This window comes from Typopeltis vanoorti, chromosome 4 (assembly GCF_054136105.1).
Source record: "Typopeltis vanoorti isolate ZY-2024b chromosome 4, IOZ_Tvanoo_1.0, whole genome shotgun sequence".
Classification (NCBI taxonomy): Eukaryota; Metazoa; Arthropoda; class Arachnida; order Uropygi; family Thelyphonidae; genus Typopeltis; species Typopeltis vanoorti.
This window is the reverse complement of record NC_143552.1, coordinates 86073688-86094389: the sequence shown is the minus strand read 5'-3', so window position 1 is coordinate 86094389 and position 20702 is coordinate 86073688. Positions and strand designations below refer to the sequence as shown.

At 36.2% G+C, this 20702-nt stretch overlaps 1 protein-coding gene across 1 annotated transcript in view; it reads right to left on the bottom strand.

The window, feature by feature from the left end:
* Positions 1–1677: 1677 nt before the first annotated feature.
* The window catches only part of LOC150107472 (ATP-dependent 6-phosphofructokinase-like), a 443838-nt gene continuing 424813 nt past the window's right edge, over positions 1678–20702 (bottom strand). Inside the window, exons 19-20 of the mRNA XM_090391320.1 lie at positions 16709–16917; positions 1678–2368 (exon numbers count right to left, since the gene is read on the bottom strand). Of these exons, the coding sequence (XP_090247446.1) occupies positions 2203–2368; positions 16709–16917 (375 nt within the window). The 3' untranslated portion in view covers positions 1678–2202. The remainder of the gene's footprint in view (positions 2369–16708; positions 16918–20702) is intronic.

Genomic DNA, 20702 nt, shown 5'->3' with positions numbered 1-20702 from the left:
CAGTTTGTTTCTTAATAAGGACGTCTAGGAATGGAAGTTTATTATCTTTTTCTAGTTCCAATGTGAACTTGATAGTGTTGTAGTAGGTTTTTTTGCCATGTAAAATAATTCGAAGTTAAACAATGCTTGAACAACTTGGTGATGTTTGGCGGGAACAAGTTTTCTAAGATGTCGATGACTTCTGAAACTGGAATATTTGTGAATAGAGATGTGACGTCCAGGCTAGCCATAATATTATCTTCAGAGATACAAGTCTTTTTTTTAATTTCTCCAAGAAATGTTGTGAGTTCTTGATATAAGAATCCGTGTTATGAATGTGTTCTAGATATTTTGATAGTTTGTAAGTAGGGGAATGGATACCATCTACTATTGGACATAGTGATGTACCTTCTTTATGGATTTTGGGAACATCCAAAATCCATAAATAGTCTTGGAGTTAACAGATGCATAGATTTTAGTTTTTTGATCAAGTCCACAGGCCAGTTGGTCATATCACGTAATAGTTCATTGGTATCAAGATGGTGTTTGTGAGTAGGATCTGTGTTAAGAACATCATAGACAGATGTGTCCGATAATAGATTATTGATTTTTTCTTCATATTTCTTAGTATTTAAGATGACAGTGTTGTTGCCCTTGTCTGCTCTCAGTATAATGATTTCTTTGTTGTACTTTAATTTGGGTAGTACTTTTCTTTCCATAGTGTTAGAGTTGGTGTGAGAATATCTAGAGGGAGCAGAGAGGATTAAGCTGCTTTTTAATCATAGGTCATTGGCTATTGTGTGTGGAAGTAATGAGAAGGCTTTCTCTAAGTTGCAGATAAAGTCCATTTTTGGAATAGTAGTTGGTTTTAAAGCGAAATTGAATCCTTTTTTAATTGACTTAATCAAAAAACTAAAATCTATGCATCTGTTAACTCCAAGACTTATGGTGTTCCCAAAATCCATAAAGAAGGTACACCACTACGTCCAATAGTAGACTGTATCCATTCCCCTACTTACAAACTATCAAAATATCTAGCCAAAATGTTAAGAACACATTCACAACACGGATTCTTATATCAAGAACTCACAACATTTCAACAGGTAACTTAAATAAGAATCAAGGCCTAATCCCACCAGATATATGGAAAACTCTAATTAGATCGTTCAACCAAAAAGTTGAGATATTTATTGTAATTTTCATGAAAATTACAATAAATATCTCAACAAATAAAATGTTGTACTTGCGACATGCGTATTGTATCATGCACAGTGATAACTTTATATAATTTTTAGAATTGTCGGTTGGTTTCCTAGTTTTTGTTACTTTCCATTGCTTACCAGTGTATCCCTGAAAATGCTGACAGATATTAGTCAGTGAAACTAGTCGGATATTAAACAATTATTTATTTGACTAACATACCGAATTAAGTCTTTAATTTATTTAATTTTTTTATTTTAAAATACATAATGTTAACAAATAAAATTTATTTCTCTTAACCCTTAATTCTACAAAATTTATTTTGTCCTGGTTTTTTGTTTTCAAAAAATGGGATCCCTAGGTAACTGTAGTGTAATATAATTCTTAATAATACAATCAGTCTCACTATAGGAACTTATAGAGACCAAAAGAATAGTCTGGTATACCAGACTATTCTTTTGGTCTCTATAATTCTTCAGTGGATGGCTTTATACTGAATTTCATTTAACAGCACTGACACTAACTAGCGACTTTGGAATGGGACTTTTCAGTAGTTTGTTACTACTGAAATAATACTGTAGTGAATGAATTCACTACAGTAGTATTTGCTGCAGTGAGAGCTGATTGTATTACTCGTTTACATAACAGGATTAGTTATAAACATACTGCATTTCAGTTTAATTAGAATGAACTGTTAATATTAAAAACAATTTGAAGATTATACAATATGCTAATTATTCTATTAATTATAGGAATAAAAATAACATTAAAATTCATCACTCAAAAACTTTTAAAAATTTTAACAAGCATTTTTGCAAGATGAAAGTTTTTACTTTAAACTTTTGGCTCCTTAACAGAGGTCTGGAAGCCAGTCATGTAAACTAATGACACCAAAACAAACAACTCTTTAAATAATTAAATTAAGTAATAACATGATTATTAGATACCTTGTCTGCATCGAAAAAATCTAATTTTAAGGTGATTGTCTTTAAAAGTAAAGGTTCCGCTAGAGGTTCCATCAGGTTACTCAATTGCTGCAGAAACTTCATCAACATTTTCAAGGATAGGCTTTTCAAACTCTGTAAGAGATGGTGTAATACCTTCCTGGATTAGAAAAGAGACAGGATTACCTAGAGCTCGTAACAAAGAACGCAAGTGTAACCACCACTGATGTTTTGGAACACGTTTCCTATTAAATAAGAACATAAAATTTAGTTTTCAGTTCATCACTTCGAATGGTAATATTTTTTCTCCCAACCCTAAACTAATTCTTATTTGGTGTAAAGTAGATGAAGAAAGATATGAGGGATATTCTGAAAGTAATACTTTCATTGTGATCTCTTTTGGGTGGGGAGGAGCTATTAATGAAATAAAAAAAAAACAGTTTGAAGACAGCTTAATTTTCATACACTTATTTCTCAATGAAATCTCACTATTCTAATATGTTTTCTCCAGCGTGTAAAAAGTTTTTTAAAGTGGTTGCTGTAAAACTCTGACTGTAGTTTCTTATTTAGGTTATATCTGGAACCATTTCCTCATCTGTACTTTAATCTGTCCAGAAATGATACCTTTGAGATATGTCTTCGTTTTAGGAAATATCCAGAAATCAAATGGAAATGTCCAGGATGTGGAGAAAGTGAGTGGGAAAGAATATACCACAACACTGTAAGCTATTGAAGAGATAGGATTTGAAGTTGTGTAACATCCTCCTTGTAGTCCAGAAGACTTGGCTCCATCAGACCTCTGGTTATTTCCTAAATTGAAGGCACAGCTCAAAGGTATTCTAGGAATGATAAGAAGATGAAAGCAGAGGTGAGAAAATTCTGACAACTTAAGGAGTACTATGATGACTTTGAAACATAACATAGAAAATACATTTACGTACACTACTCCCTCCCCTCTCCACTCCACTTCGGTTTTCTTTTGGAATGGGAGCTACCACAATACTTTCAGAATACCCTTCATATAAATAATACCGTAAACAGCTACACTAGCTAGAAAGATTATATATCAAATGGGAGTTATCTAGTTCATGAAAACAGTGTATCAAACTATCACTACCATATTTACATTTGAATCATTCTGAGATGTACTGTGATAGCTTTGCTGATTAGAATTTGACTTTCAACACGAGAATTACATGAAAATTATTATTATCATTATTATTATTATGGGGTACTCTGTGGAGTCCTTAGATTCATCAAGAGAGGCCTATGCCAATTACTATTCAATATTCACGCAGTATCTATCATACTTTGCTTAATCTAGTCCAAACACAGTGCTAACTACACTCTTGCTCAGTTTCCAAGAATGGCCCTTTGTTCTCCACTGTTAGACCTGTTATGAAAAATATCCTCTGTATTAATCTCATAAAAACCCTTCAGTAATTTGTATGTCTCAATCATATCATCCCTTTTCCACCTGCCAACCAATTTCTGTAAGCCACAAATCTTCAAGCTATCCTCATAAGGTTCATTCCATATACCTGATACTATATTGGTCACTTGCCTTTGGATCCTCTCCACTGCCTCCTCTTCAGCAAGAAACTAAGGTGACCAGATCTGCATGCAATAGTCAAGATGGGGTCTTATCAAGGCTCTATAAAGCGGTATAATAATCTTTTTTTTTATCTCTGCTTGTCAGAGTATTTTTCAGTAACCAAGCAAGATCCAACGAGCTGTTTTAGCCACTTTTGCAATATACCCTCTCAACTTGAATTTCCTATCCACCAAATCCCTTGCTTCATCAATTTCCTGGAATACAGTTCCATCAATGTGATACACAGCTGGTAATATTTTCACCCCAAAATGCATAATCTCACACTTTGCCACATGAAATTGACATCCATTCTCCTTTGCCCAGACTGCCAGTCTATCCACATCATCCTACAAAATTTTCACATCTGTATTAACTACTGCACTACCCAATTTTACATCATCATCAAACAATGGACATGGATGTTTGTGATTGTCTGTGAAAATACTGGTGGTGGTAGAGACGGAGCTGTAGAGTAGGTGCCCTCCCTCGATGAGTCTTTGGGCTCATTCACTTCACCAACCTTATATCAATCCCCATGAGATGCAATTGACTGATTAAATTCCATGTAGTATCCTGTCAAATGTTTTTGCAAAATCCAGTAGTATTACTGTAAACCCATCATCTTTATCCAACTGTGTGCTGTCACTGTGTAATAAAATGTGAAAAAGTTACTGAGACATGACCTACCCACAAAACCATGTTGTCCCCATATATTATTATTATTATTTGACACCTGCTCTACAACTACATCAATGCCATCTACTGCTGACCACCACCACCACCACCATTAGTATTTCCACAAACAATCATAAACATTCATGCCCATGGTAGGATTTGAACCCTCAGCTTCTTGGCTGGATAGTGGATACACTAACCACTCAGCCAGCCAAAGGGAGCCCAAAGACTCATCGAGGGAGGGCACCTACTCTACAGCTCCATCTCCACCATCACCAGTATTTTCACAGACAATCATAAACATCCATGTCCATGGTGGGATTCGAACCAGCAGCCTTTTGGCTGGAGAGCGGATACACTAACCACTCAGCCAACCAGGCCGCTTAGTATCCCATTAGTATCCATATAGTATCCCATTTCTGTCTATCCATTCCTGTATTTCGCTCTTGACCAACTTCTCCAGTACCTCGACTAGGACTCCTGATATGCTGATTAATCGGTACTTTGTTACATCAGTCTTGGAACTTCCTTTATGCAATGGAACTATTTCTCCCTCCTTTCACCCCCATGGGACTACCCCAGTTATCTAGTCAAGCTGAGACTTAGATTAAACAATGTGGACAAAAGCAATGCCAATTCCTTAGCACCTTCTTGTAAAACTCGAGATGGTGTACCATCTAATCCCATAGCTGTATTCACATCAAGGTTCTGTTATATGCTTTGCACCTCCTGTTCATTTACCTCAATTTACATATGAGTCTTTGTCTGTCTTGTTACTTCAGTGTCTCCATCTGGATGATATACTCTTGCAAAGTGTTCACTTAGTAATTCTGCTATTTTACCTGATTCAGTTACCTCCCTACCATCGGAATTCATTAAAATAATTCTGCCACAAACATTCTTCCTTTTACTTGCAACATACCCAAAGAACTCTTTGGGATTATCTTTGGCCTGCACTGTTAATTTCCTTTCATGTGCTGCTTTTGCCTCTTTTAACACACTGGTTACCCTTCTTCCCTGTGCTCCTCATCTGGAGCACAGGGAAGAAGGGTAACCTCTAGCTCAAGCTTAATGATGGTATTCATCCATTTAACTCCCACTTGATTTATTCACCTGACTCTAGGTATGCAGTCTGCAATTTTACTTCCCTCAAACATTCCTTTATCACCTCCCATGGACTACACTTAACTCTTACAGTTTCACATGCCATGATGCTGATCCTAACAATCTTTTAGGCTTAACATACATAAGCCCTGCAATTCCACCTATACTTCTCTTAAGTGATGATTCCACACATTTAGCCACCTCTAGGTCAAGACCATATGATCACTTTCACCAACTGGTGGCAAGGAGGTCATATTGGTTATAGACAAATTCTCTGATGCAATTACTAGATCTAGCACTCTCAAACCCCTAGTACATATCATCACATGCTGCCTCAGGTAATTATTCCTTAGTAACTGCATAAATTCCATTTCTTTCCTCCCGTGTGTCCTTTCCTCCTTCCAATCTATGTTCCCATAGTTGAAATTCCCTATAATAATTACCTGCCCTCCACTCATTGAGCTTATTTGCTGATGTACACTATCTTCACAAAGTAGACAATAAAAAATATATTTTACAATAAACTGAAGTGTAAAGAATTATTGTCAACGATTATTGATACTAATGAAATGGACATTTATTAAAACAGAGTTTTTAGTAGTATCAACAATGCAGATAATTTTTGATTGCCTTGTAATTTTCAAACTGTTGTTTCTTCATGAACTTTCAAGGATCCAAATGAGAGATAATGTGTGTGGGAGTTATCTAGTCTGAACGCTTAGGAGGGAGTAGGATCAGTGCTCAGTCATTCTTTTTTGATTGTATCTAATATCACATGCACAGACTTATATGTTGGTTACTCATAACTATTATTTTTTAGAAAATAACATATACTAAAATATTTATTATGATAACTTTAATTAATACTTTCCTATATTTCGGTGACATTACATTGCCATCATCAGGGATCACAAAAACAATGATATGTGCACGCAGGCACTACTGCTGGGCAGATGAGGCTGAAGAAAGGCAACCAAAGTTGGGCCTATAGTCCTAAATGATGCCTTCTAGTGTACCAGATTGGGTGGTCTTGGCCAGTGGACTGAAGATCTGAGGATGAATGCTTCCCAAATTTCAGGCAGTCTCATGCACTTAAATTTGTTGAGGTTTGGAAATTTTTCAGGGCCGAGGCAGATTCGAGGAATATCCTCTCCTATTTGTATTTGATGCAGTGTAACAGAGTGGCCTTCTTCCAGCGTATCCTGTGGCAGGTGTTCAAAGCATGGGCAACAAGTCCTGAGTGGCTGTGGAACTGGATGTAGTCCTTGTGTTCAGAAATTCTGATATTGACTGTCCTACCTGTTTGACTGTAGTAGGACAGTTTGCAACTGCAAGGGACCTGATAGATCAAGGGAATGTGGCTGGTCTTTGGTGAAGCAGATAAAGGATGCCAACTTTTTTATGTGGTCTGTAAGTGGTTGTAAGGTTGTATTTTGTTAGGATTTTTGTCAAGTTTTGGATGTGCCCCAGATATGATAGATCTTGAGTAATCTCTGTTCTGAAGGGGGAGGGTGGGGGATATTGTGGTTACAGGGCTTTAATATTTTTTGAGGATTGTAGCATTGGCTAAGGAAGTGTGAAGAATATGGTCAAGTTCAGTAGTTAGCAATATTATCAGAACTGATTAAGTTTTCCCTGTGATATAGGGTTTTTATAATCTCATATTGTTGGGAGGGGGGGGGGGGAGATGGTGTGACTGCTGATGAATGCATTTACCTATAAGTGTAGGTTTTCTATAAATGGAGAATGCCAGGGATCTATCAGGCTGGCATGTCATCAGAGTGCCTAGAATGGGAGACTATTGTTTTTCTTTTCTAAGCTAAACTGGATCCCGAGATGTTGATTGTTAGATGTGTCAAGAAAATGTGGAGTGTATCCAGGCCATGTGGCCAATGGAGAATACGTCATCTACATAGTTTAGCCAGACAGTTGGTTCATGTAGGGAAGAGTTTGGGGCTGTTTCTTCAAAGGTCTCCATAAAGAAGTTGGCCAGGGATGGAGAATTCATGACTGTCCCCCCCCCCCCCATCTGTTTGTAGAATTTTCCTTGCCAAACAAAATAGCCTGAGTTCATGGTTAACTGAAACAGGACTGAGATATCGGGAGGAAATATGGCTTGGATGAGGTCTAAGTTATCTTTAGTGGGACATTTAATGAATATTATTCACTCATGTCCCACTCAAAGATAACACAGACCTCATCCAAGTCATATTCTCTCTTGATATCTCAGTCTGGTTTCAGTTCACGATGAACCCAGGCTATTTCAGACTAGGGGGTGGCATTAGGATGATAGGCCCAACTTTGGTTGCCTTTCTTCAGCCTCATTTGCCCAGCATTAGTACCTGAATGCACATATCATTGTTTTTGTGATCCTCATGATTACAATGTGACATTGCCAAAATATAGGAAAGTAATCATTTTAGTAAAGTATCAATTAATATTTTAGCATATGTTGTTATTCCCTGAAAAATAATAGTTATTAGTTATGCTCAGAGTTTCCTTAATATCTGAAGGTAACAAGATGTTTGATGTTTCTCCCTTTTGACAGACAGATAATCAGTCTGCATCCCAAAAGACATGATTTCCACTGGCTGAGAGTATTCTTCTGGTGACTTTTTGAATAACTGACATGATAGGAATGCATGTTCTCTTGGTTTTGGGAGTGAAGCAGTCAAGGTAGATTTCATGATCAGTGGGATGAGGTATTCAGAAGAAAATCATTTTCATAGGGTGATGTTGAAACGTGATGATACACTCATTCATGTCCTTTTGTGTTTATATGTCAATGGTAGCAAACTTTCCAAAAATACAAAATTGTGATCTCTGCATGCCAAGGTGCTCTATGTTATGCTGGTCTTCTCTAATGAATGTCAAATTTCTGCACTCTATTGCAATGGCTCTCAGTCAATCATGGTTTATCAGCAATGTGTATATTTTCATCTTTAAGATGTTCTGCGCTTCTTCTGATGTCCATGCAAGCATCTTCCTACAGGCACAATACATACTTGATAAAATTGCTCACTGGAGTCTAATGTTGAATTATTCTCAGTATTACTTAATTACTCCCAGTAAATCATAACTTTCAATAATTTCTGTTTTATCTTCCTCCTCTTCCAGCTTTTTCAATTCCCTTTACATTCCCTCCAGAGTGGTAGTGGTCTCTCATCAGGCAGTGAAAAACTGTCAGTTACTCAATGAGAAGATAAAAGATATTGCATCTTTTTCAAAAACAATATATTATGGTTATTATAAATCAAAATCTTTCTTATAATCAATAAAACAGATTAATACATCCCTCTGAAATTCTCTTGTTCTTATACCTATCCTAAAACTCAATCACAAACAAAGCATTCATGAGAGCCTCTGGCAAACCAATTTCACTTATTCACTACTCTCCAAGCAAAAAACCTAGTCTTTTTACCCTGGCTTATGACACTTTTACACAACATACATACATACAGTAGGGGCAATCCCTTTTCCTCTCCCTTCTTTGTTAGGTATTGAAAAATTTCTTCTACATTAATCTTTTATTTTAAGTTTTTATCATAACGTCTCTTTTTTGCCTATCAACTAAACTTTGTAAACTTTAATCTATCCTCGCAGGGAGCATTCCATTATCTTGATCATTGTCTTTGTGATCTTCTCCACCACTTCTTCATTCCTAAGAAATCCAGGTGTATCTACACACAGTAGTTAAGATGTAGCCATATCTTATTCCTTATGAAGGATCCCCTTATTTTCTACTTGTCAATGTGTTTTTCACCATTCAAGTGACCTTTTGAGCTATTTTGTCCACTTTTGCAATATGGTCTCTGAATTTACTCTGTGAGTCTGTTGCCATAGCATGATAGATCAGAGTTGAGAAGGGCTATGAATGTGAAAATGAGTCAATGTGTATTGTGCAGAAGGAATTATGTTGAGTTTCTGAGTATGTGAAATGAGTTTGAAAGACAAAAGGACTTATATAAGGCAGATGGTTTGCATTTGAATGGATTTGAACTTAGGTGTCCAGAGAAAGTACTGTTCAGTGAGAGGCCATATGTGCAGAGTTGTGGAAACTAAGTGTGTTGAGGGAGGGATGAAGGTGGCTGTTTCCCCCCCCCCCCAACACATAGAAATAGCAATTTGAGGATCCTCAAGTTTTTAAACTTTAGTGAGATAATCAACACAAGGTATGTGTGAGAGAAGATGAAGGGGATACTGCAGTTTACAGGCATTAGTTTTAGTAACAAAACTAAAACTAAAATCATCCTAACAAAACTAAAACTAAAATCATCCTAACAAAACTAATATCATCCTCTGTCAACTAAAACTAATGCCTGTAACAAAAGTTACAGGCATTAGTTTTAGTTGACAGAGGATGATATAGGAAGAGACTGCAATGGGACATAGCATAGCAGAGAACACATTCATTTGAGACTATCTAGTGTGATATGGATGCCAACAGTATAAAATATATAGCTGGTTGTTACTATAGGCCATGGGATACAAAGGAGAATGCAGATTGTATGCATTGGCAAATTAGCACAATCAGTGAAGGGTGAATAGTTATGTTGACTTAACCGGACATAGATTAGGAGGAATGGTCACAGGGAGGGAAGAAATGGAATTTATACAGTCCTCTCCATTACTTCAGACAACAGGTAATGGAAGGGACCATATAAAGTGTGAGAGTACTGTATCTGGTAATAGCATCAGAGACCTTAGCAAAGTAGTCAACTGCCTCTGATGGGAAAATGATCATATGGGTCTTGACCTTGGAGACTGCCAGACATACATGAAAAATTTTCTGTTAAGAAGGGGGGGGGGGGCGGATTTCAAAGCAGGTGATTATGACAAACTGAGGAGTCAACTTAGAGCAGTGCCATGGCATAAAATTTTGGAGGGGAAGGGAAAAGATATTAGCAGTGCAAGGGAGATGGTCAAGGACTTTTAAAGAGTCAGGAGAATAAATCAAGTAAAGTCAGATGGATGAGCAGCATTATTAAGCAGGAGTCGTAGTAAAAGAAAATGTAGAGGATATGTAAGGAGAAATGTCTAGCAAACCCATAAGCAGAACATGGCATACACAAGAAGGTTGACTGATCTGTATGGTAAGGGAAGGCCAAAACGAATTATAACAGGAAACTAGCTGAAGAGGCCAAAAGAAATCCTAAAGTTCTTTCACTATGTGACAAGTCAATAGGCAACAGAAACCAACAAAATGGTTGAGTTACTGAGTGATCATTTTGCAATTCCAGGCAAAGATATTTCAGTCTCAAATGTGACACTGACTGATGCAAGAATAGAAGTAGATGAAATGGAGGTGCTTATAATATAACCTTAATGAAAATATGGCCATGGGATGAGATGAAATATCAGTCTATGTATTATGAGAAAGGACAAGGGAAATGGCAGTTTCTCCAACTAAGCTGCTTAAGCCTCAGTTCTCAGAAGGTGTTTATGGAATAAAGGTTGAAAACAAAATGAGGACAAAATAGGTACAGTGCATAAAGAAGGCTTCAAAACAGTGGTAGCAAATTACAGGCAATCAGTATCTCTGCCACATTAGCTATGGTACTGGAGGTTAGCCAAAGGCAGAATTCAGTAGTGGTGAAGAGGAATAGTAGATGATACTGTATAGGAAGCAGTATGGTTTTGTGAAGGGTGGGTCTTGTCTTAGTATTATGCTTATGTTTTATAATAAAGTGACAACTGAATTAGATAAAGGAAAGGACTACACAGAGATAACACAGACCTACTGTTGCATAAATTGGAGCAATAGAGATAAATACGAAGCTGGTGATTTGGATAAGATGGTGGCTGATAGACAGATATCAAAGAGTAGTATATGGGGGGGGGGGGGGTGGAGAAGATAGGCAACTAGTTGCATACCACAGCAACCTGATTGGCCACTGTTTATTTTGTACATCAGTGCTATAGGAAATGAATGAAAGGGAAAATGTTCACTTGATGTAAAGCTAGGAAGAGCAATAGTCAATGAAGAGATGATGTCGAGATATGCAGAATGACTTAAACAGATTGGCAACATAGGCAAAGGATAATGGACAATTATAAGGTCATATACTCTGGGATGAAGAAATTTCAAGATGTGTACACACTGATAGAAATGAATTGCAGGAAACTGAATGCCAAGGATTTTGGGAGGTGCTAATGATAATGCAGAATCTTAATGGAAATATGGTCATGGGGATGAGACAGGATATCAGTCCATGTATTATGAGAATGTGCAAGAGAAATGGCAGCTTCTCTGACCAAGAAAGAGGATTGTGGACAGGGAACTGAAGTTTAGAGGGCCTAAGGCAAAGGTAGACAAAACAGCACATCAGGAACAAACTGACAAGCAGGGATAGGGAAGCTATTATTCCCATTTATAAGGATTCGATAAAGCCACATTTGGATTGATGCAGGCAGATCTGGTTGCCTGGATTCAGATAACCAGATCTGAATTCATATGAATATTCAGATAACCACTGCCAGATCTGAAACCAGATAAGGCAGTGGTGGAGATGATCTATAGAGGAGTGAACAAGATTATGACAGGTTTACGGAATGCTTCCTATTAGGATAGATTGAAGGTCATGGACTTCAAAGACTAGTTGATAGGCAAAAATTTGGGGACATGTTTCTATTATTTCCTTTATTTTTCACCTAAGTTATTAACGGGAGTTTATAGAACTGATACTGAACTTATTTCAATAGATGGAAGGAAGTGAGAGAGAACAAGAAGTGAGAGGGTATTAGGACTAGATTTTTTTTTGCTTGGAGTGTGAAGAATATGTGGAAATGGACCAGAAGTGATTATGAGTACTTTGATGGTGAATGAATTGATATGATAAAGATTGTGTGAAGAATGGTTAGAGTGGACTTCCTAAGATGTGTTTGACTCCATGTAGATGCCCAAGAAAATAAAAGCTTCAACTTCCTGTGTGTGCCATCATTCCCAAATCATTAGCCTTAAATCCCTGTAGCTTACATGAATGGAATACAAAGCTGTAATTTTTCCATCTCAAAGGAACCTTACATTTTACTGCACTGTCAGTCTAATTAAATTATCTTGCAAGATCTTTAACCACATTTATTACCTGCTTTCCTCCTGAGATTTTCTTCTTTTTCATGTAGCTTCCTCAGTGAGAGGGTGCAGCACCATGACCTTCCAGTTCTCTCTCTCTGTTGGTGGCTTTCCTTTTTGTTTCTGCATAGCCATGTGATCCTGTCCATGATCTTATATCTTCAAGCCATGTCCTTCATTTTTTGCCTCTTGATCCTTTTCCCATAATTTTTCCTTCTAAAACTGTTAGTATCCTCTGTCCTGCTGAACCTCTCAATACATGTCCTGCCAATCTCATCTTTCTCTGGATCATTTCCTGTAATAAAGATCTCTGTGTTCTCATTCTCTGTAGGACATCTGTATTTGTCGCATGTTCTGTCCATGGGATTTTTCAGAGCTCTCCTATAGCACCACATTTCAAAGATCATTATCTGTTGCCTTACTCTCTTCTTGAATATCCAGGTCTCACTTCCATATGTGAAAATTAGCCACACTAATGTTCTTATCATTCTTTTCTTTGTCTCAATACTCACAGAACTTCTGAGCAGATCTTTATTTTTCATAAATAAAGATCAGCTTAGATCTTTATTTATGAAATGCAGATCATTATTTTAAAGAATGCATCTTTAGCTATGGCTGTTCTTATTTTTATTTCTTTATCTTGCTTTCCATCTGCAGTAAAGTAGGTGCCTAAATATTTGTATTCTGTTTTATGTTCAATTTTCATATTGTATTGTTTATGAATATTTCTGGCTCGGATCTGCTATCTTTTGAGATTTTCATAAATTTGGTCTTTTTTTGCATTTATATCTAATCCAAATTCTTTACCTTGTTCAATTAGTAGCTGCAGTAATTTGATTAATTTGTTTCTGTTTTCTGCTATTAGAATGTTATCAACAGCATATCTAAGATTGTTGTATTTTATACCATTGATACTAATTCCTATTTTTTGTTTTTCAATCTTTTTCATCATTGTCTCACTATAGATATTAAATAGATTTGGTGAAAGGATACAACCTTGTCTAACTCCTCTTTTTATTTTCACTACAGAAGTCTCATCGTTAAACAGCTGGCATTTTCTGTTTGGTGTAAATCATTTTTATAATCTTAAGTACATAATCTTCTATGTCTAATTTATCAAATATATTGAACATTTTATTATGTTTTACCAGGTCAAAAGCCTTCTGAAAGTCGATGAAGCATATGTAAATGTTCCTATTTCTTTCAAGTGATCTTTCTATTAGTATTTTTTAGTTCCAGGATAGCATTAATGGTTCCCATTCTTCTTCTGAATCCTTTCTGTTGTTCACTTAATTCACCACTTAAGGCTCTTTCAATTTGTTTGTTAACAATGGTTAAAATATTTTAGATGCATGGAATATTAGGCTCACAGTTCTGTCATCCTCGCAATTTTGTGCATTAGTTTTCTTTGGAATTGGCATGCAGATAGATGTTGTAAAAACTTCAGGTAATTGTATTGTTTTATAGATGTCCTGAATGGATTCCACTAAATCTAAATAGTTATTATTGCCAGTCACAGCTTTTAGCAGCTTAGCCAGAATATTATCACATCCAGGGGATTTCTTATTGGGAAGATTCTTAATTACATGGTCTACCTCCTTATTTTGTGGGTAGAGAGTGGTATCTGTTGTTATGTTTAACTGAGATTTACATCATCTGTAAATAAATGGATATTGCCCTCAAATCAAAATGCCATAACAATGCTCTAGGTACAGCACGCCACTTGTAACTTGCATTCTCCTGGATTCTACTCCGTTATACATTACTCTTTGATGTTTGCTAACCACCATTTTAACAACCAAGTCACGAGCTTTATATCTATCCTCACTTTTCCAATTTGCATAACATATTTCTGTTCTGTCAAATGGGCTCTGCAAAACCTAGAAGTTTCACAGTGTAGCCATTTAATTTATGCAACTCAACTGTCACTTTATCATGATTACTAAGTCAGGATCTACCTTTTACAAAGCCATGCTCTCCTCATCCATTCTGAAATTCTGCTTTAACCAGTTTTTCAATACCTTGACCACAATTCCTGGGATATGGATTGGTCGGTAATTTTCTAATTCCATCTTAGTCTCCTTTATAAAATCGAGGTTTTATTATTTTTCCACTTCCTTGAGCCAGAACTAAGATTCTGGCATGTTAAACAGTTTAATTATAGTATAGGAACTGCATACAGGCCGATATTCCATCCAATTCCATAACAGTTTTATAATGAGAATTTTTTTTTTTTTTTTTTTTTTTTTAGTATCCTGCATCTACTATGTCTTTCTCACAGTACAAAAGGGGCTGGAAAGTAAAGGTTCTGATAAACACCTAGAACAAAAATGATATTAAAGCAACTGATATAACCACAAGAAATAACACACTAGTAGCAAAGTTAGTAAAGTAACTTATGTTCTTATATGTTCTTTCTTGTGGTAATATCAGTTGTTTTAATATCATTTTTGTTCTAGGTGTTTATCAGAACTTTCCGGCCTACCCCACTCCCCATAGTATCTTCACTTGGATGATATGCTTTTGTAAAGTGATCCATTGCTTTTGTCATCTCCCTCCCATCAGCTTTCATTAAGGTTAACTTTCCATAGTTATTCTAGTGGTCATTAGTAATCATAGTCTAGTAGCAGTCATTTTCTAGTCATTTAAGTGGTCAGTGGTTAATTCTTGACCTCTAGGTGGTGAAGAAATTGACTACTGATAATTTCTCCAATTCATGTTAATACAATGACACCACAAGCAGGTGTGGAAGTTGCGCACTGCACAAAGGTGCCATAAGAGGGGACTACAAAATTAAGTTTTAAAAATCAATTCTCCATTCCAAACACCATCTACATGTGTTCATTTATGTCCGATTTTACTTCTTTCAAAACAAGTGTGTATATCAATTCAGAGAAACCATAAATATCGCACAATCTGAAATTATCAGCTCTGCTGACATCTTCAGGAGAGCATATTGTTGCAGTTCCAGGAAGCTCAGTCTAACAAGTACAAGCTAAGCTAAGTTCTTCTTCTATGCAGATACAAATACAAATCTGAGTACACAATATTCGATTATTGAAATACTGGAATGTTCATGATAACATCTGCAATGGCTGTATGAAGGATTTCATTACAGTACATGTGTTGATCATGTTCAGAGCTCTCTGTTGTTGTGGTATTTGTGAAAGTATAGTCTGATTTTCAAAAACAGTAAGTAAAAAAATATACAAATTTTTCCATTTTTTATAAATTATTTTAATATTTACATTTGTTTAAAAACTTTTTGTACATTTTATCAAGGAGGGCAGCAAAAAATTATCAAGATGCCAAAAAACGTTTTGCACAAAGGTTCCTTACATGTCAGTGGCAGTACTGTGTGAATGCAATGGAAGAATAGCTTGTTAGTTGACTTCTCTCTTTGCATGCTGTAGGACAGATAGAAGATGTATGACAAATTGTAAACACAATAAAATGGGCATTAAATGCACAAACTTTAAGCAAACTGATCAGAGGATACCATCAGGATCAGAAGAAGAAGAATGCAGTGAGCCATTTTTGGTAATGTGAAGCAGGGGTACTTTACAATTAGTCCTTTCAATCAGATTCTGGATGATCTGCTTTTGTAGCTATGTGTGTGTAACAGCAAAAACTGAGTGTGTAACTGAAATTTTGAGTTTGTGATATGCCCAATTTTTTTTTGAATGGTACACCTGTTGAAGGATTAAGGCTGGAATAATGGATCAAGAATGTCATTTAACTTAAGGATTATTTTAGTTATTCAGTTGGAGGAGGCAATTTGGCACCTACCATTGTAGGTGCCAAATGAGATGACGTTTGTGATGGAATCGGGTGTGTATATATAACCACAATAATACACAACTCAAATATAAGTTCTGATACACTAGTATTGTATACTCTTAATATTTATATAACTTTCAGTCAATATCCATTATCCCATGAAACAAACAAAATCCAAAGAAATTAACATTTCTTTACTTATATATATATATATATATATATATATGTGCATGCTCTTGCTTCTTCTCCTGTAACCCCATGTCACAGAGAGACATCAGTAGTTGATATAATGATAACTATTCTTAAGACTGGTTACTGATGCTTTGCAGCATTTGTAACAGAGAACTTAACCCTACTTACTTAAAATCTGTTTGTGCTTTTAGTTCTTGAATTGGAGTGAAAGAATACTGTCGTTGACACAAGCCTAATAAAACTGCACTTTCAGGTGATGTGCAGCATATTTCTCCATTAGGTTTTTTGTTCTTCTCAAGCTGTTCAATTAACCAAATTGTTGCCTTTGCTGCTGTCTTTGTTCCAAAGTTTCTGTCAAAAGGTGAAGGTCTTCCACCCTAAGAATAATTGAAAAAAAAAACATCATTTGCAAGCAGCTGCTAATCCCCATTTTAACCTCTCTTGATATTTTTATTATTATTATTATTATTATTATGTGACACCTCCAGGGAGTCCAAAGACTCATCGAGGGAAAGTGTGCCAACAGACCCCAACATCATAGTAATAGTGACTTTCCTCTTCAGGATACTACTCTTCCATATGCAACCTGATGATACCCATGAGTCATCTTTTTTAACTGAACTGTAAGATGAAATGTTATAAATCAGTGGTTCCCAACTTTTTTTCCATTTGTGTATCCCCCTTTAAACCCATTTCTATAAATTGTACCCATTATTGTCTCTACTTGTTTTTCTGCCATTACTGATTATTTTTTGTGTACCCCTGAACGGCCCAGCACGTACCCCCAGGAGTATGCATATCACCAGTTGGGAACTGGTGAAATAGCTGTTTTTTAATACTGACACTTTTGTGACCATAACTAACATTTTGCATTTTGTTTACTTTACTTGTTTTTCCGCCATTACTGATTATTTTTTTGTGTACCCCTGAACAGCCCAGCATGTACCCCCAGGAGTATGCATATCACCAGTTGGGAACTGGTGAAATAGCTGTTTTTTAATACTGACACTTTTGTGACCATAACTAACATTTTGCATTTTTGTTTGCTTTACTTGTTTTTCCACCATTACTGATTATTTTTTTGTGTACCCCTGAATATACCCCCAGAAGTATGCGTACCACCGGTTGGGAACTGATGTTATAAATGAATACATATTATGGAATTTTACATAAAGAAAACCTTTTCCATTTATAAAATTTTAACCTAGTGCATTATGAGCATCTTCAGCATGCAAAATAGAACAAGCATATATAACAGAGGATTGACAATGCAGAGCTGTAATAGAGTAAAAAGTTTATTATAATTGAAATCCAAACAAGGTAAATAAAAAGGTATACAAAAAAAAAAAAAAAAATCTATGAGCATTGATTTCCAGCAACAACAGGGCTAATAACCACAGTCCATTAAATCTACTTAGATTAATAAATAACATAAATGTATTTAGCTTAGGTATATATTGCCAGCAAAGGTTGGTCAATTAGTAGAGCCTCTGCTACTAATGGTTCATGCAAAAAGTTAAGCAAATTTGAGTACTTAACTTTTTGCACGAGTCTTTGGACTCCCTGGAGGTGTCACATAATAATAATAATATTTTTATCAGTAAAATATTTTCACCCTAATATCAAAGACATCTTCAGTATGACTGAAGATGCCTTTCAAAACAGAACAGAAACTGGTACATTCAATAATGAAAGATACAAACTGCACACATACATGATGATTTAACTATATTAACATGTTCATACCGGACAGTGCCTGCACATGCATAAAACGCTAATGGGAACTAGCTTTAGTGGATGTATGCTGCTTCTGCATCAAGCAGTCACATTTTTCACAAAGCTCATATAACATTAGTTGCAATATTTCAGTAGAATTGTATTTGTAAATTTAGCTTTTGTGAAGTATCTGGATAATATCGAATATCTCAAATGTAATTTAAACTGATTTCAAGTTATATCTATATCTATATATATATATTCTCATGTTAATTTTTTTGCTTTACATAAATTGTGTGCTTTCTGAATCCAATGATCATTCTATAAATAGCTGTCATACATATTTTCTGGAACTGAAAATTTGAAAGAGGATCTTAGAACAAATGTGTTTAGTTAGCTACTATGTTTGGTGCTACAGTAAATCAGAGAGAATCCTACATTGCCCATCACTAGACGCATCATGGGAATGGAGAAATATACAATCCTGGACCTTTTCAGAGCATTTGATCATGTCTAGCATCAAGGCATGCTCAGTAAATAGCTATCCTTTAGTCTGCTTTCCACTCTCTGTAATTGAATCTTTCTCTCTGATTCAATTAGAGAGGGTAGAAAGTAGACTAAAGGATAGCAATTTACTGAGCATGCCTTAATGCTGCACAAGATCAAATGAATGAAATGTCCAGGATTGTATATTTCTCCATTCCCATGATATGTCTAGTGATGGGCAATGTAGGCTAAGGGGTCAGCCAGGTTCTTGGAAAATTCATCGCAATACAGTTCATCATGGAGAATAGTCTGCAGGGAAATATACAACTCAAAAGATAATTGTAATGCTGAAACGAAAGTTCACATGTAAAATTAAGGATGTCATTTTACCTCTTTACTAGGCCTTGATAATTATTATTATTATTATTATTATTATCCAGGCCTCCATGGAGTCAAAAGACTCACTGTGTCGTTTTTAGGAAACACAAAGTATATCATACCACTCCTTGAACCCATTGACCGTTCCTGCTCTAACCACTCTCTTGGGCAATGCATTCCACAGTTCAACCACCCTCTTGCTCACAGCCTCCTTTCATAACTTCCAGGAATGGCCCCTTGTCATCACTCCTTCCCGCTGTTTGACCAAGCGAAAGAACTCCCCAATGTCTATCCTGTAAATGCCTCCCAACAGTTTAAAAGTCTTGATCGTATCACCTCTCCTTCTATCCACCAAACTCTGCAGTCTACATTCCCTCCCTCAGTTGATCCTCATAACTGACATTGTACAGTCCTGAAACCATCTTTGTTATCTGCCTCTGTACCCTTTCCACAGTTAATTTATCCCTTCAAATCCTGGGGGCCAAACCTGAGAACAATAGTCTAAGTGTGGTCTGATCAAGGTCTTATACAACGGAATGATAAATCTTTTATCTCTGCAGGTCAGCGTCCTTCTCATTATTGCAGCAATCTTCTGTGTTACCTTCACCACCTTTGCAATATGTCCCCCTGAATTTCAGGTTTCTATCAATCATCAACCTCAGATCTCCTGTCTCCCCTACTTCCTCCAGTATAGCTCCTCCAATCGAATATGCATCCCCCCCCATCGATGGTTCCCAAACTTCAAGACTTTACATTTTGCTGCATTAAACCGACACCCCATTCATTTGCCCATCTTTCTAGTTTATTCAAATCCTCTTGCAGGGTTGCCACATCTGCACTATTACTGATAACCCTTCCCAGCTTCACATCATCTGCAAACAAATGAATATCCCCTTGCAATCCATCGATATAAAGGACAAACAATACAGGTCCCAGTACTAAGCCCTGTGGAACACCACTTGTAACCTTCTGCCTCCTTGATATTGCCCCACCATACACAACTCTCTGATACCTATCAGACAGCCAATCCTGAATCCAGCTGACTAACCCAACATCTAAACCCATGTGCTGCAACTTAAATATCTGCTTATCATGTGGCACCCTGTCAAACGGCTTTGAAAAATCTAAAAAAAATTGCTCTTGTCACTTTATTATAAAAGGCAATCATTATTACTAAATTACAATAATATTGTAATGATACACATCATATGTATGAAAAAACTAATGCAAAACAAGACATATTTTAGAAAATATAGTTAATTTCGCATTAGTTATTTAATTAGATTTTATTTCACTTTTTTTTTTTAATAATATTTTTATTCTGTATATGATGATATTCAGCCAGTTTTTTCTACCTACTACAGGTGAAGGCCTCTCCCATTGTGGGAGGGTTGGGTCTACTACCCCCCCCCCATGGTGACCCAGTACATCTTGGGGGGGGGGGTATTCACTTGTATGAATGAATGATTATACGAAGATGAAAGACAATCACAAACATACATGACTAGGTGGGATTCGAACCCATGGATATGCTAACCACTCAGCCAACCAGGCTGTCTATTCTGTATAAAAGTGAAATTAA